General features: G+C 41.2%; 1 protein-coding gene across 1 annotated transcript in view; it reads left to right on the forward strand.

Annotated features, from left to right (window-relative positions):
* The window catches only part of Itgb6 (integrin subunit beta 6), an 82,060-nt gene extending 64,320 nt beyond the window's left edge, over window positions 1–17,740 (forward strand). The window contains exons 13-16 of the mRNA XM_035446632.1: window positions 1,334–1,428; window positions 6,174–6,293; window positions 12,333–12,499; window positions 17,164–17,740. Coding sequence (XP_035302523.1) covers window positions 1,334–1,428; window positions 6,174–6,293; window positions 12,333–12,499; window positions 17,164–17,262 — 481 coding nt within the window. The 3' untranslated portion in view covers window positions 17,263–17,740. The remainder of the gene's footprint in view (window positions 1–1,333; window positions 1,429–6,173; window positions 6,294–12,332; window positions 12,500–17,163) is intronic.
* Window positions 17,741–17,959: the final 219 nt, after the last annotated feature.

Raw genomic sequence — 17,959 nt, forward strand, 5'->3', positions numbered from 1 at the left:
GTTGTTTGACATCAGATGTCATCCTTGGTCACATTCTCCCTTCGTTTATTATTCTGAACCCAGAGTTCTCCAATTCCAGATAATCTGGCTAGCCAACTTGCCACCGATCCCTTGTTCTGCTTCCCAAGTGCTGGGATTACATGTGATTGCCACACTTGGATGGTTTTTATGTGGACTCTGGGGATCTGAACTCTGGACCTCGTACTTGCATGACCAGCTCTTGAGCCACTGAGCCATCCCCCAATCCCATACTTTTTTTTTTCAAGTAATTAACAGATATGTGGGCTGCCAGTCACAATGGAAATGTAGAGGATGCTGTGGATAGACAGTGTTGCTGGAGCAGTCACAACGAGGTGCATAAAGGAGGTTTGGAAGGTCTCTACAGTGTGCTGCAGGCCCCCACCAAACCTGCCCAATATATTTAAAACACAAAAGCCACTTTGAGACAAGACTTGTGCTCTCACTCCCACACTACCATTCACAACAGTAGCAAAATCACAGTTATGAAGTGATAAAGAAATAATGTTAAGGTTGGAAGTCCTCACAACAAAGGAAATACAGCTTCAGTGAGATCCTGCGGGCATGAGCATTTCAAGTCCTTTGAAAGATGCCCATTCCAAAGGCATGATGGACCGCCCGCCACAGGAAGAAACATTTGCAGGTTTGTCTTATACCAAACTGAATCTATTTGTTAAGTTATTTGTAGCACAAGTTTAATTCAAGGCCCACATTTTACTTTGGTTTATAGACATCTTTAAAGTAGTATGATTTCCTTGCATCCTTGGGACTATACTTTCTATAAGCAGCAATCTTTTATTTAGAAGCTTGAATTAATGAAGATCTAAGCTATAATCCTGAGCTTTAGAAACCCACTATCAAGGCTTATACTTATTCAAAAGAGTAACAGAGAATTGAATTTTATAACAATCGCATTTGACATATATTCAGAGCACTCGTCCTTCTTAGGATTCTTGCTGAGATTTGGATCAGGTGGGTTAAGAAATTCATAATTTTGTCTAGACTCTAATCATATTTATGGATATAAACACTCTCTTATGTTGAAAATGTGAAATGAAAATATAGCTAGATCAAACATTGAAGTATTTTCTTCTTAGCCAATCAGGAGCCACCACTGTAGAAAAATGAGACTGCCTCAGGGGGCGCTGATTATGGAGTAGACATCAGACCCATTTAGCATCTTCCTAGATGTCACCCAACTCTCTTTCCAAAAGTGCTAAGAGTCAATTTCACCAGTTAGAAAAGTAGAGAATCGTGCCAGCTGCATGCCTGTTCTCCACCACTATGAGCTGATGAACTCTGTTGTCCCCTGCAGGAGCTGCATTGAATGCTACCTGTCTGCAGATGGCCAGGCCCTAGAGGAGTGCATGGAGAAGTGCAAAGCCACCGGAGCCGCCATCAGCGAGGAAGGTGCTCCTTGTCTTAAATCACATAGTTCCGAGAGGCAGAAACTATGTCAGTCCAGGGACTCCTAGTAATTTGACTTCACTTGTACCAGGAGCTAGGGGCGAGGGTTCTCTGCCCCGCTTTGAAGAATGAATGCATTTTTCTAAAGCTAAAGAAATAATGCAAGAAATAAGCAATTTAAAGTCATGGCTCTTCTATCAGTCTTCAGCTCTGTTAGCAAGTTCACCCCTGCCTGACAGGGGTGACTAGGAAATTCGACAAGGCTGTATTTTCCAAACTAGGAAGAAGGAAATTGAAGAAATGGCTCTTAACTGCCACTGACAGCCTGAAATTTTCCTTTATCATGGGATTGCCTTATTTGAAGATAAGATAAAGCCTGCAGTAACAATTTGCCTGACTGCACTTTACAGATCCTGGAAGTATTCTGCTACGGGGGTAGCTGGTTTTGTCCAGCCTCCCCACCATCCTTCCATCCCTCTTGACTCCTCTGAATTCAAGAAGTCCCTCTTCTAACTGCTAAGCAAGTCCAACTCCTGCTTCCCTCTGTCATGTTTAATTATTTAAAACGTGAATCTAGTAGCAAAATCTCATTCCAAACTTTCAACGCAACTGTATTTTAGCTGAGCAGGAAAGGGCATTTAAAAATAGGAACGTGGGAACTTTACAACAAAGATGGCTCACTCTTCCTAAAAGGACAGTTGGGACAATTTGAGTTTAGAGCGTCATCAACTGCATTAGCTTTCTGCACCAGCATGACTCTGTGTACTTTAGAGGTGTGGCTGAGGTGTAGCTCAGGCAAAGAGGAATGATCGCAGGATAACATATGGCCTGTAAGCTACATATATTGAATAGATGGAGTTAGAAAATAAACATTAATGCATTCACAAAATAGAATATATAAGGACATATTTTGTAAGTACTTTGTTTCAAAATTGTAGTGATGCTACAGTTGAGTTACTGGGTGTAGCAGGACACGATGAGTGCCCACAAAACCCCTCATCTGTGCTTTTCTGATGAACAAAGATAAATATGCCCAACAGCAGCAAATTGAATGAGATGTTGTGTGCTTTGTCTGACACCAAAGGTGAGACACGTAAAAGCACTGAGCAAAAGCAGCATTTGGGGAGTGTCCACATCAGTAACTGGTATGCATCTCAGTGTATGCTCCAGGCTCATTTCACAGCAGTGGGGATACTTACCAGCTGTCTCTGGTAAATGAGCAAAAATTGCAGAAAATGCCTGCAAATGACTAGAAGTCAATTCACCAGCAACACGGGAAATGCAATATGCTGAAAAGGAGTGAAGCAGCAGCCAGTCAGGCACAGAGGTGTGAACAGGGCAGTCGCTGTGTCCAAGTTCAGAGTTTTCAGAGCAGATTGTCAAAGATGCTTGGCTTGGGAGGGAGGGGGAGCCTAGCTTACACAGCTTTTAGAATATTTATGTCCTTTTGTGTTTGACCAAAGTATCTGTAAGAGAGAAGGATACTGCTGTTTCTAACTTGGAAAATGAAAACAAGCAGTGGACGATTAACACACTCTAAGCACTAATCCTAACTTGACTGAACACGAGATCTGGCTAACTGCGATTAAAAGCTACCTTTCCAACAGACTCCTTATAAATCCTGTTTTGAGTTTCTAGCCCACTGATGTCATTCTCACACTAGTTTGAAAAGGTGACATTACATTTGTTCGTCTAAGGGTCTCTTAGCCCCTATTTTCCTCTGCTGAGGACACGGAGTAAACAGATATACTGCATAACTCATATGAATTTACCCATTGTGTGTGTGCGTGGGGCAGACAATCTAACATTATTCATTCCCTTTTACTGAAAGAGTCGTGCTTCTTAATTTACCCCACTATTCAGACACTCAGATCATTGTTACTTAAAGTCTGTTCCACCAAACACCATCTCTGAAAAGTTCAACAAAATAAGGCACCCACGGTCATATACATATTAGAAGTGTATCCACAGTCAGTCATATACATTCTGGAAACAGGAAACTAAGGACCCAAAGCTTTGCAAGTCTTCAGAATAGCTATGTACATTAAATTAAATATGTGTGTAAGTCTCCAGGAGGGGCAGGAGAGGCGGTAATGTAAACAAGAGATTCCCAAATGTATCTCAATATAGAAGCACTCCTCCCAACACACATCACCACCACCTTTGGGAAACTGTTTACTTCCAGAACTGTTAACTGATCCCAGAGCTGATGTCTTAGAACACAGGGTTGAGAGTCAACAGCACAGACATATATGTCTTCCACATTCTTCCTGGACTATCTCTCCACCCCCTACCCCCTCCATCCCCTTACATGTCTTCCTTCACTAAGCATGATTTCCCTGGCTGCCTGAGATCTTCTTTTCCCATATTATTCAGTAGTAGTAGTAATTCAGGTCTCACAAAGAAAGGGGAAAAAAGAAGAGAGAGAAAGAAAGGGCCATTTTCTATGAACAACAAAAGAAAACCTTAGCAGCTAATTATGCAAATCTTTCATTGCACGTCCGATAATACTATTTCAACACCCAAACATGACAAAACAGGACACATCTAGCCTGGGAGAGTTGAGAAAAGGAATGGTGGAGTAATTAAAGCACAAGTGGGGAGTTGTGAATCAAAGGTCAGACCCGAAGTTCCATTAAAACCTAAATAATCCTGGCCAAGGAAAGAAAGCCTCTCAATGCTTCAATGTGCTATTTATAAGGAAATGAAGAGCAGGATTAATATTACTGACACGAGGATGCCAAGCCAGCCACATATGATCAACCTGCAAGCCGGATGTCCCATTAAGTGCCATTGCTGTGGCGGAGACTGAAGAAGGAGAATGCTCCAAAATGCAAAAGCATGCTCCCCAAGACTTCAGGATCTTAGTTACTGGAGTGGAAGTTAGGCAGTGGTGAGGTGAAGGTCATATAAAAAGGGCCAAACTCTGAACTCAATGAGGGTGCCTGCCATTTACCATCGAACACAAGAAACAACACAGACCATGCTCACCCAGAGTTGCCAAAGAGCTTCCCAAATCTCTTCATCTAAGACATCTTATTAGAATGCTTATTCTACTAAGTCTAGTAAGCGCCTAATGCCCAGGTCCTGTGCACATCACAGTCCCTCCCATTGGAACACCAGGGCAGCGTCCCCAGTCCCAGATGAGTCAGATGGTTGTATGCATATGGATAATTTGCATTAAATTTCTTAATATGCATATGAACATGAAGAGGTGCTTCTAATGAGTTCAAAACCAATTTAGTTCATGTAAATCTATTGTACAAAATCTCATTTAGAATGCTGAATCTATTATTTACTGGTTCTTGTTGTCATGGCATATTAGTCATAGGTCCTATCAAGATTTTCTCTCAAAAATTAAATGTGAAGACAACAAATCATGAAAACTTAATATTTCTATATTTTATGACTACCATTTCTGTGCTCTACACGGCCTTAAATAGGCTATTTATTTTTCTTCTAAACACATGCGCTCGCGCGCGCGCATGCGCGCGCGCACACACACACACACACACACACACACACACACACACACACACACACACGATGAATTCTGTTAACACCTTTAAAAACTTCTTAAACTGCCCCAGCAGACAGAGGCAGGCAGATCTCTGTGAATTCAAGGTCAGCCTGATCTATGGAGTAAGTTCCAGGACTGTCAACACTTTTCAGAAAAAAACCTGTCTTGGAAAAAAAAGAAAAAGAAAAAAATTCTTAAACTAGTCGAAAAATCACACTCTAGAAAGAGTGGGCCCAAGCTTACATGGGACAGTTTGATTTTCAAAATCAATTATGAAATTAATTGATTTTGGAGCATTTTCTTAGAAGTTTAGGTTCAGCGTAAATGTTATTTTAAATACAGGGTTATGAAAAACTGTAATAAAAAATTTCCAAATTAGAATAAAAATTATAAAACTAATCTGTTTTGCTTTAGCTCAGAAAATGTTAGATAAATTAGGCAGAGTAGCTGGGTCATCAGAATATTTGATGTGTGAGCTAAGCATTTTTTAAATTTTTATTACCACAAATAAACTTTTACTACTAATTATTATCATGAAATTCATTTTCTAACTCTTAAATAAGCTTCACAATGAAAAAAAAAACATTCTATTTGGGATAGATTTGAGGAAAAGCTGGGTTTCTTATTAAGAAAGAAGGTACACTGCATGCCAGACAACTGTTATATTGGGTTCCTTTTAACCTGAGGCTCCCCTTTATCCTGCTGGTCTCTGAGATACATAACACCTCTGTCTCAGTTTCCTGATATTAATTTATTCTCACCATGTGACAATACAAAGCAGCAATCCTGGCTGCACCACTGTGAGAAGCCCTTTCTATTAGTATCTGTATCCATCTGCACCAAGCCGCAGTGTAATCTAGCCGTCCCCCCAGATGCTCTGATCAGAGAGTAACAAACAGCCCCCTCATTACCATAATCATGGCCATTCTATTCTCCAGGCAGCTGTGGGCACCTGCCCTGTGCTGTGTTCATTCAACTGAAATCTGCCTCCATCAGATCGATAGGTAGTTTTGATGGTCAGTCCTGACTGACCACATCTGGAGCTGTTTTGGAACATAAGTAAAACCAAAGATCTCACTTGGTGGGAAAATCCTATGCCTTGCAATTCCCATTTGATAGTACTGAAAATCCTAATTTGCATATTGAAAAATTCAATACTGCTTTGCTTTAAAAAAATTATCTCTTTTGAAATCTCATTTACCCTAATGAATGACTCTTTCATCTGCAGATTTTTCAAAGGATACTTCTGTTTCCTGCTCTTTACAAGGAGAAAATGAATGTCTTATTACATTCCTAATAACCACAGACAAAGAGGGGAAAACCATCATTCACAACATCAATGAAAAAGGTGGGTAGCTTGTGTTCCTTTGTCGTTGTCAATGTTAAGTGATACCACCTTGTAGAAGGAGAACCAGTCACTGCAGGTAGCTTGCCAAGAAAGACATTACAAAGTTTGGGGGGAAAGACCCTCTCAAAACCTTGGTTGTGTTCCCATGTCTTTTATTAAAATGAGGTAACATAATGACTTTCATTGTACCAGGCATCACCTCCTTGACAGCTAGCTACTGGCACTGTAGAAAGGTGGACTGAGAAGACAAAATTTAGCAACAGGTTTGTCTTTCCGAAAAACTAGGAGGAAAGAATACAACAGATCTTAAGGCCAAGTGTAATCGGTGGTTCAACAAACTATTTTGTTGTGCAATCGCTGCCTGATTGTGGGATCTACTTGCCTCTCCAACCCTCTATTTCCTCCTCTGTAAAATGGGAAAAATAATGCCACAATCTTTTAAGAGACAACTCAAGGAATACATGGAGCAATGGATGTAACAAAAGAGGCCTCCCAGCAATGGTTCATTAAATGATAATGTTGGATCAGGAAAGATACAAGGCAACAAATAAGGGTGTGACTATAGAAGATGTCAAAGTGTCAGGACAGGCATCATACACCTATAATCCCAGTATTCAGGAGAATGAGGCAGGAGGATTTCTTTGAGGTGAAGTAGCCTCCACTGAATAATACCAGATCAGGGCATCCAAGAGCCCATGGTTTCTGTGCTTTTGTCTGTTTTCAACCATGTCAACACATGGAATCAGTTTCTAACGTAGGAATGCTCCAATAGAAATTTCATCTCCAACCAAGGGAAAAGACAAGTTTATATTATATACAAAGGAAAGCAGTAGAGAACATATCTATAAGATCCTTTTCAAATTGTGTGGGTATCAGACTGCCCTGTAGTTTATCTAAAATGCTTGTACCCTGAGTCAGCAGGCCTGTGTGCACTGGGGTAACTTAGCACAGATGGTCCAAGCCCTCTTTTGGAGCCACTGTGCTAACAAACCCCAGCTGAATTCTTAAACACACACAGGTGACTCACATTTTCTGTCTTCAGCAATGACCTACTCCTCCTTAAAATGTCCCAGAGAAGTGACAGCTTCATTAGATCTGACCTCATCAGGCTTGGGTTTGGAGCCTAAGGTCCAGCCCAGACAACAGCAGCACACACAGGATATAAAGCAGATGGGTTTTGGTGTGCGTGCTTGCTTTCAATGTGCTGACAGAATGTCAAGCCCTGAATTTAAAACCAAAGCTATCAAATTAGCATCACCCCAGAAGTGGAAAAGATGATACCAAATACCTGCAAAGTGGGTTTAAACCTCATTTGTAATCAAGAAAATGGTCAGAGAAATGTGAATTACCATGCCAAGGGCAAGACAGAGCTGGAGGTCAGGTACAGCCGGGGACATTGGGGGATAACTGAACATGCTTCTGATGCTTGTGAGGACAGGGTGCTCCCAGCAATAGGCATTTAGAAACTCTGTACACATTTCTGAGAAATATGAACACAAACTGCATCTTGGCGTCATCCGCTAAGAAAATAAGGTGAGTCATACTGTCCAAAACCAGATTGTTTCATAATACAAAAAACAAACCCATCTCCTGACTATGAGCTTTAGAAAGTCAGGTCTCCTGGCTGCATCCCATCACCATGTTTGTAATTGTGATACTGACTTTAGCATGTTACCCTGAAATCACCTCTTAACATACTGATTCTATTGGAAAACCACACCCCAACCAACAAAGCGACTTTCTGAAGAAGGCCTGGCTTTCAGTGTGTGGGCTTCTGTGCCCAACTGACTTGATTTTCTTTTTGTCCTTTCCTTTTTTCCCCTCCCCTTCATCTGAGAAATGCTGTCTTGTTACCGGACTGTTGTCTGCTCTTTCATTCTTGTGCACAGTGTGAGAAACACACCAACATGCAACCCTTCTGAGCACTCACAGATGTCCAGTGCCTTTCTATTAAAGTGTCTTTCTTTCAGAGTAAGGAGAAGGGAAGGAAAAACAGCCTCCCTGAGATTTCACAAGATCTCCTGGTAGGCCCAAGGATAACTCAAATGCCCCATTCCTGGGCAGGCCTGGTGTTTGCAGAAGCCCCAAGGCTGTAGCCTACCCCCAGGAGTCAGGAGTTCCTTCCTCCCTAAACTGAGACCTGTGGCTCTGAAATTACAACTGGGATAAGAAAGAAGGTAAAAGGAAAAGCAGGGGAAAAGAGGTTAATGTCTCCCAGTGTCCTCTAAGCAAACTGAAAAGGGAGCTGGTCCAGCATGCTCTCTGTTGCTGAGGATGCAGGCACAGCATTGCATCACTCATCTTCGTTCTATATCTGGATAGAACAGTGGTTCTCAACCTTCCTAATGCTGTGACCCTAACTGCAGTTCCTCGTGCTGTGGTGACCCCCCTCCCAACCATAAAATTATTTTGTTGCTACTTCATAACTGTACCTATGCTGCTGTTGGACCCCCTAAAGGGGTTGTTACCCATGGGTTGAGAACCACTGGGACAGAATGTCCGAGCCTACAGGTCATGCCTGATGTAAAAAAATGACAGCTACTGGGCTGGAGAGATGGCTCAGCCATTAAAGGCTAGACTCACAACAACAAAAACATGACAGTCGAGCCTTCTATGCTGGACAAAGCCAGCATGGTGTCACATTTTCAAATTGTGCTTGGACAATCCAGGCCCTTGCCTTCTGAGAGACAGACAGGGGAGAGGAATGAATCTGTTGTCACAGTCTCTTTGTGTATGGGGCCTTACTAAACACATGTCACTCCTCATGTTTTCTATATGCTGATTCACTCAGTATCTTCAACAACCCTATAAATCAAGTACTGGTATTATCTTTGTCCTACAGGTGGGGAAACTGAGGCATGAAAATAACTACATTGCTAGGTCTTGCAATAATTAATCCCAGAACTGCTTGTCTGGCTTAGAGCCCAGGCTTTTACCCACTGTACTACATTGCCTCCCACTGGCTACACAACTGTAATAAATATCTGAATCTAAAAGATGTTGTCCAATAGGACTGTTGTGCAAACTCTGTATAAAATATAATGTTTTCCAGAAACCACATTAAAAAGTCAAAAAAGATAAGCGAAGTTAGTTTTCTTTACCATTGTACCTAAAATATCCTCATTTCAACATGACATCAACATAAAGATTATTATATTTTTCATGCTTGGACTATGAGGTAACTAATACTTATAGCACAACCTGATTCAGATGTCACATTTCCAGTGCCTGACAGCCACATACAGTACAGCTACCTGCTTAGTCAGAGCTAAGAATTCCGTATTCAAGACCTCAGCATTAGGTGCAGCAGTGACCCAACTTGACGGGCAATATTGCACACAGGAGTAGAGCTAACCCTCTCCTCCCTCTCGGTTGCTCACTTCAGTCTAAGCACTGGAGGAATCTCATGGGGAACATGGAAAGAGAGGTCTAAAATCTGTGCTGTGATACCTGCCTTGGAACTTGAGCTAATATCTTTTCTTGAAAAAAATCACAGTATCCTAAGACCCTACATTCTTAAAAAGACTTAAAAAGCCATGTCTTCTCCTCTGTGAGTCCCTACTTCAGCATTCTCCTGATTCACTTTCCAGCTGCAGGTCCTAGCAAGCTGTGTCTTGCTGTGAACAGGACCATGCTATGTTCGTGCCCAGACATTTCTTAGTCAAAAATATAGCTGGATCGGTATATTTTCTCAGGGACAGAGCCGTGCTTCATTTGCTGGCTACAACACAGCCTTTAGCTCTTGGTACTATAAGTAAATAGGCCATTATATTCTGCTTGTTTCTTCATAATGTACTTACATGGTTTTCCACCCCAAAAAGTGTATGAGACCAGGAGTTGTGCTGCTGGGGGTCATTCAGATTCAGGTCTGAGAAGCTTATGATCAGTCCTCAGTGTTCAACTCTCCAGTATTAACTATCTAAGAGTGACATTATGGAGGATAGCCTGGTTCATTTCTCCTTCAGATATGGTCAGGTGTTGTCTCACTTCTTGTGGAAGGATGCAGATATTTAATGATCAGTTGATGTGGAATTTCTTCCCAGGAAAGCAAGAGAAGGTCTTAATTATAATGCTCCATTAAGAGATCTATCATCTTGCTGGCACGTTGTAAGGGTGATCAGTCATCTTACTGGCAACGGAGGAAGGTGCACTGTAATTGCAAAATTACATTAATACCATTGATAGAGCCCAAATAGCATTTCATGGAATCTTCAAGTTGAGAATATCTGATGCCCTACACTTCCCTGGTCATAAGAGAGACGTAGGTACCTTTAATAATATATAACCTGCAGTATTACCCAAGACCCCACTGAAACAGTATCTTGGCTCCAGAGGGGTCTAGAAGGTGATTTTGTGATTTTGATAAGCAAGATAACCTCAGCATGTCACAGGGAAATCAAGGGAGCACTGTGCTTTATTTCACAGATGAGGTCAAGGGACTCAATGATGAAAACCACACAACTACTGTACATTAGATGAGAATTGAACCTGCTCTCTTCTAGTCTAGGAACAGCCAGGAAATCAGACACTGGATAAAACAGAAAACTACAATTGTCTTCTGTTTTCACAGGGGGAAGGGGGAAGGAGCCTGCAGTATAGGGCAATCTTTTTAGATGGAACATGAACCCTTGCACATGCTAAGCAAGTATTCTACACTTCCAGCCCTTGGTTTGTGAGACATGGTTCCACTGTGGAGCTCAAATTGGCCTTCAACATGTTCTGACTCTGCCTGATGAGTTCTGGGATCACAAGCATGAGTAACCAGGCTGGATTAATAATTTTTTTGGTATTTTCGAGACAGGGTTTCTCTGTGGCTCTAGAGGTTGTCCTGGAACTAGCTCTTGTAGACCAGGCTGGTCTCAAACTCACAGAGATCCACCTGCCTCTGCCTCCTGAGTTCTGGGATTAAAGGCATGCGCCACCAATGCCCATCTTAGATTAATAATTTTTAATATAATCCTAAAACTGTTCATGACTCAAGGAAATCCTTGACAAATTAATTGTCACTCTGTTGTATTAAAATTTTAAAGTCAACTGCTTGATCAGATTGGGTTCAGATCCTCCTGTGCCAAAGATACTAAAACTTGTGACTACTGAAGGCCTTAATACTTGCATAGAATTTATACACATCTTCCTATACACCTATAAGTTATAAGTTACTTACAAAAAGTGTTGTGGGTATTGAGATGTAGTTCAATTGGTAGAGTGCTTGCCTAGCACACATTAAGCCCTGTGTTTCAATCCCCAGCATTGTATAAAACCAGGTATAGTATAAAACACCTGTAATCTCAGCACTGGGGAGGTAAAGGCAGGAAGTTCAGGTGTTCAAGGTCATCCTTGGCTGTAGAGTTTGGGGCTAGCCTGGGAATGGAAGAGATGAAAGAAAAAAAGAAGGGAGGGAGGAAGAGAGGGAAGGAAGGAAAGAAGGGAGGAAGGAAAGAAGGAAGGGAGGGAGGAAGGAAGGAAGGAAGGTAGGAAGGTAGGAAGGAAGGAAGGAAGGAAGGAAGGAAGGAAGGAAGGAAGGAAAGAAGGAATGAAGGAAGGATACGAAACCCAATGCAATGTGGCTGCTATCTAAATATATATTATACTTGCCATTTAGAGAGCAACAGCAAGGGGAAAGACTGGACATGATCAATAAAGAGATATTTTTCAATCCATGGTTTGTTGAATCTGCGCATGGAAAACCAGAGATAAAGAAGGCTGGTTATAAATTAATGTTTGAATCGTTTTGAATCTTTTATTCCACTGAGAATAAATACAAACCTATCTTTAAACAAGTAGCTCAGGTTTAGAAAAAATCAACAGGACAAGAAGGTATTGGTATTTCCCCTCTCCTGTAGAAAACATGTGACTAGAAAACCCAGTAAGAAAGGTCTTTCCATTCTATGAGACGGGGATGTAGCTTAGGAGAAGAATTGTACAATATGTTCAGCGATCTGGTTCAGTCCCTGCATTGAAGTTGGGGGTGGGAAAGCTTTCTTACAGTGAAATACTAATTGTCTCAGCTTCTAAAGATGATTTCATCTGCTCCCACAGACTGTCCCAAACCTCCAAACATCCCAATGATCATGTTGGGAGTGTCACTGGCTATCCTGCTCATCGGAGTTGTTCTACTGTGCATTTGGAAGCTGCTGGTATCATTTCACGATCGGAAAGAAGTTGCTAAATTTGAAGCAGAACGATCAAAGGCCAAGTGGCAAACGGTATGTGAACTCTGGTGACCTTTTGGAAATGATCAGGGACTCAGCCATGCCCTGTAGAAAATAAGAGTTCAGATGTCACTTCCATGACCACTCTTCATGTAGCCCCAACAGCTTTCATTTCATCTTGCTTAGAGTGCAGAAGAACCCATTATCTGGTGCCAGGTTGTCCTCATGACACCCGGTGCCTCAGTGTGGTGGCCTTGTAACACCTGGAAAGGCTCATGAAACTCCTGCTATGGTGACTTATGGCTTTTGTGAGGCAACCTCATTAATAAAGCATAGGTTCTATATCTAGACATTTCTGTAAATCGTATTCTAGCTAATTGGATTAAGTTCATGGAGAGTATGACAGCCCATGCCAATTTCCATGGAAATACTTGTTGCTGATATAATGAGTGACAAAGCAACTTTGACAGGCCTCTTTAAATACCATGCATTTTTTCCTGAATAACATAAAATTTAAGCAGCCACATGAAATAAACCTTTAAATATATGTATTCAATGATATGATTTAAATGTCTTCTCAGTAGGCAAATAGAAAACAGAACTACAATTTTCAGGAGAGATAATTACATTTCTAGAGACCCCTAGAAACAATTTCATGGTTTTAATTTCATCTCTCAATCTCTAATGGTGTGTCTAGCTATCTAATAGCAATTATCTTACACCACTGATTCTAAAAACAACAAACCCACTGGAGAAAACACAGGCAAACAATGTGCCTTTGGGTTCATCTGCCTAAATAAATTGATGTTAACACTATTTTCCCTAAGCCTATAGCAACATCCTCAGTTCTGAAAGCAAATGGAATTTTCCATTTTTGATAATGAATGCTTATATTTAGGGGAATGATTTCAAACTAATCATAATGTACATCACAGGAAAAAGCTAATAAAAATTTAATCTACCTTATCTTTTGGACAAAAATGCTTTAGATAGAATAAACAATACCATCTATGAACCTGGAAGAGTCCTGACTTGGGAATCCAGCTCTAAGATTATATTTTTAAGACACCTAGAAAAGGTTGATACACTCTGGACACTAGATGATAGCAAGGATGGATGTCGAATTTGATCAGATTTAACCAAGGCATGGTGACAAACTGCATGCATAATCTGTGATTTTTAGTGAGGCAGACTGAAGTATGTAGGAGTGAAGAGAAATGGCAGCAGCTGTTGGGGTTTTAAATAATTCAGACAAAAGTTCAGGGGCTCCCAAAAGTTTTGGTAGAGGTACAGGTGAGCCCCAATGATTAATTTGTCCTAAGAACAGTCTTTGCTCGAAGCTTCTGGAAATAACAAGCCAGTATTCTGATTCTACAAGCAAACACTTGGCTATTTTGTGATGCATGTCTACTAACCAGCATATTTTAATGTTCTCAGATTCAGGCATGAGTGCTGACAAATGATTAATATCTTTAGAATAACATTTTAATTAACAGTTAATTTCCCCCCAAACATGAATTGTTCTCCCTCAGGAAGCTAAACATGACTGAAATTCAAATGCCAAAATTTAGCTGTTTCTTCATCTAAAATGGGACAAAACCACACATTAAACAGATAAAAGCATAAATGGAAAATATTATTCTCCTGTTAAATTGACTTTCTTTGAATAACAAATGTTTGATGTTCCTGGCTAGATGATGACCAGGTAATAATTATTCATTTGCATGCAAAAGAGGTTCAATTCAATATTCAGTCCAAATTTCACTAACACATCCTCCTCCTGGGACAAATATATGCTTGGTGCATACATTTAAAGGTCTTCAGTTTAATTCAGTTTTTAATCTAAAACCTATTTCTTCTCAAGGGGTGAACTTAAAGGATCTTTAAAACACAGGGACAGAAGAAACAGGGAGGTCACCTGACCCATCAGGGCCGCTCAGACTCTTAAGGGGAACAGAGCGGAATACAAATCTCTAACCTCATGAAATATTTTGTAAGGACTATAGAGAAAGGTTACCTTTTATTACCAAAACAAAAACACAAACAAAAAAAAAACCCTCAGCATTTTTCTTCTGAAAACACAAATGGAAGATATTTAAATTCATCTTTGATTAGACAATTTTTTCTCTTGGATGACAAGTCATTAACTTATAGGAAAAAATATGTTTAGCCTGACATTTCTTGGAGCCATGGATTGATTTTGCTCTGTGCTAAGCAAATCGGGCCTGCAGTTGGCAGTTAGGTGGTCATTAAGGAAGCTGTGGGTTATGATGGAGCTTTCTGGCTATCACTTTTGTTCAAGCCTGAAAAATGTGCCACTAGCTTTCCAGAATCCATGCTTAAGTCAGGGCCTCATTATTCCAGAGAAAATGCCTGGAAAATACTTGGTCTCCTTACATACTTAGAAAGAACTGGCCTTGTCTAAATGTGGACACTCACCCACTCTAGATCAGGCCTGAGTCTCAACTGGACATCCTACGAAGGTCGGTCAATAATGAACATGGCACTGGCCATTTCCATACCTCCTCACAAAACCCAACCCTAGCATGCTCTCTTGAACTCTGATCACCATCTGAGGTCAGGACACACCTCCTTCCACACCTCAGTAGCAGTGTGAACTTCTTTTCTCCAGTTCACATATCTTCCTTACCTTCCTACTATGGTAGAATCTTAGTGCATTGACCCCACGCAAGCGGCCCCTGAACTATTCCAGACTTGAGTAAATGAAGTAGTTTAAAAAGAAATGAAGAAACTGCACAAAAGTGAAAGATTAACTATCTACAAAATAACATTGTATTGCCCTGTCTCTGGAAACTTTAGTCATCCCCTTTAGAGTACTATAAAATCTATTTTGTGGAGTTGCACAGATGACTCAGTGGGTAAAGCTTGAAAGCACGTAGACCCGAGTTCATATTCCCAACACCCATGTAAAAGCCAGACCCAGTAACTCAAATCTGAAACCCTAGTGCTGGAGGGACTAGAAACAGGCAGATCCTGGGGCTCACTGGCCAGCCAGTTTAGTCAAAATGGTGAGTTCCACAGCACTAACAGACTATCTCAAGTTGGGGGAGCAATAGAAGAAGACACACAGCATAGACCTCTTGCCTCCTATACACATGCCACACACAGGCAAGCATGCCTGCATACACATGTATAGCACACACACACACACACACACACACACACACACACACACACACACACACAAGTTCTATTTCATGTGGGAAATAGGTACATTTTAATATAATTGACAGATATGGGGTGGGGCCTACAAGCAAATACCCAGTCCTACAAAGACCTAAGGTGGCCTAGATCACAGCCAATTTATTTGTCCTATTCCCTATCTGCCCCACCTCTTCAGCCCAGACTTCAGCCATCATCCCCACCTATAGCACCTTTTTCCAATCTTGTCTCTTCAATTGCTTTATCAAGCAATTTCTAGTCCTTAAACTTCATAAAACTTCTGAGTTTTATTGTAAATGATATTCTAAACCTACCTGAGACTGCTTAAGTTAGTCTTAATCTTTAAAAGCTCTTAATGCTTATGGCAGCTGGATTAACTATCCAGGTTGATCTTAGGAGTAGAGACAACACAGCAGCCTGGCTTTCACCCACCATGGACTCTAGCCAAAGAACTGCTTTTACCTACCCTCAGCGCAGAGATGGCATCGGTCTCTCTGAAGTCATATGACCAAAGGCAACATGGCACTTGGTCAAAGGTGTTGACACTGTACAGAAGCAGTTACTGGGATGGTTCTTACTCAGAGGAGGTGCTACTGTGAATAGAAGGGCAAGGAAGATGAGGTCAGGAGATGTTTTTGTTTCCCTCAGTTCTTTTTTTTTTTTTTTTTTGTTTTTGGTTTTTGAAGACAGGGGTTCTCTGTGTAGCTTTGGAGCCTATCCTGGCACTCGCTCTGGAGACCAGGCTGGCCTCCAACTCACAGAGATCTGCCTGCCTCTGCCTCCCGAGTGCTGGGATTAAAGGCATGTGCCACCAACTCCCGGCTTCCCTCAGTTCTTCTGATAACAAAAACAATTTTGTTTTGTCAGGTTGTAGATGCAATTCCTTCCCCTGGGAAGTTGTAAACTATATCTACCCTTCCTCCTAAAGTCCCATGATAACCCAGGCCCCAATCCATCAGTGTTTATTCTGGAAGACCACTGAGTATATTGGGCTTCTTCACAGGGTATGGGGGGGTAGGGTAGAGGAGACACTACAACCGTGTGGGTGTTCCTTCCAAACAGCCCTGGAGATTACTTGTCAGCCAGTCTAGTCAAGTCAATGAGCTCCTGGTTAAGGTGGAGACTCTGTTTCAAAGCATAAGGCAGAGAGCCAGGGAGAATGGCTCTGTGGGTAACTGAGCTTGTAACCAAGCCTGCTAAACTCAATTTGATTCTCAGCACCCACATGATGGAAGGTGAGAATGGCCTCCAAGGTACCCTCTGACCTCCACAGGCGCACTGGTACATGAATACCCTCTGCTAAGTAATTAAGTATAATAAAATAAAGAATAGTAATTTTACAAGTGTAGATATGCATGTACCATACAAGAAGTGAAATAAAGATGAATAAAATGTATCAAAATTATGCAAATAGCTTCCAAGATTGAACCTGACTCTCCAATTTGAACTACAGTGCAAACCTTTGAAGATATTAAGGTGGCATAATAACAAAATGTATCTCCTTTTTTTTTTGCACCTTTCCCCCTGTTCTTTAGGGAACCAATCCGCTGTACAGAGGTTCCACCAGTACGTTTAAGAACGTGACCTACAAACACAGGGAAAAGCATAAGGCGGGCCTTTCCACAGATGGGTAGGCAGACCTACTTCGACCAGAGAAAGTCAACCTCATACCATTAAAGGTTAATGCACTGTTTGATTTGTCTTTCTTTGTTGCTTCAAAAGCAGGTTGACTTAGGGTAATAATAGGTCATTGGAGATCAATCATTCTCAGCATGAAGGTGAGACCCCATTGGCAGGTCTAAGAGAAGAATATCCTAAGCGAAGAGGTGAACTCAAGATGGCTTCAAAAGTATGAACTGCATTGCATTGATGCCTCAAAAATCATCAAAATGATTCATGGAGACTTGACTTGCGTTTGAAAAATGTTCAGAATTAGAATCTCATTTGCTTCCCGAACCCAGCTACCTAAAGTCTTTCTCTCAGCAAAGTCATGGAATCCTTATGCTTCTATTATGTACACACACTGACTGCTTTTTCTAAACTTACAGAAAATCTCCCATTTCCCAAAGTCTGTTTGTTTGTTTGGGCTTTTGGTTTTTTTGAGACAGGGTCTCTCCAAAAAGTCCTGGCTGTTCTGGAACTGACTGGGCTGGCCTTAAACTCACAAAGATCTGCCTGCCTCCTGGGTGCTGAGATTAAAGGCACGCTAGATGATTTTTATTTTATAAGTATGGGAAATGAGGTTCTGGTTTCCCATCAGCAGAAAGAACATAGTTCTTCCAGTAATATCCCACGTGAAAGGTTGAAAACTAAATGTTAGTAATTGCCTTA

The sequence above is a fragment of the Cricetulus griseus genome, chromosome 6 (genome assembly GCF_003668045.3).
Source record: "Cricetulus griseus strain 17A/GY chromosome 6, alternate assembly CriGri-PICRH-1.0, whole genome shotgun sequence".
Lineage (NCBI taxonomy): Eukaryota > Metazoa > Chordata > Mammalia > Rodentia > Cricetidae > Cricetulus > Cricetulus griseus.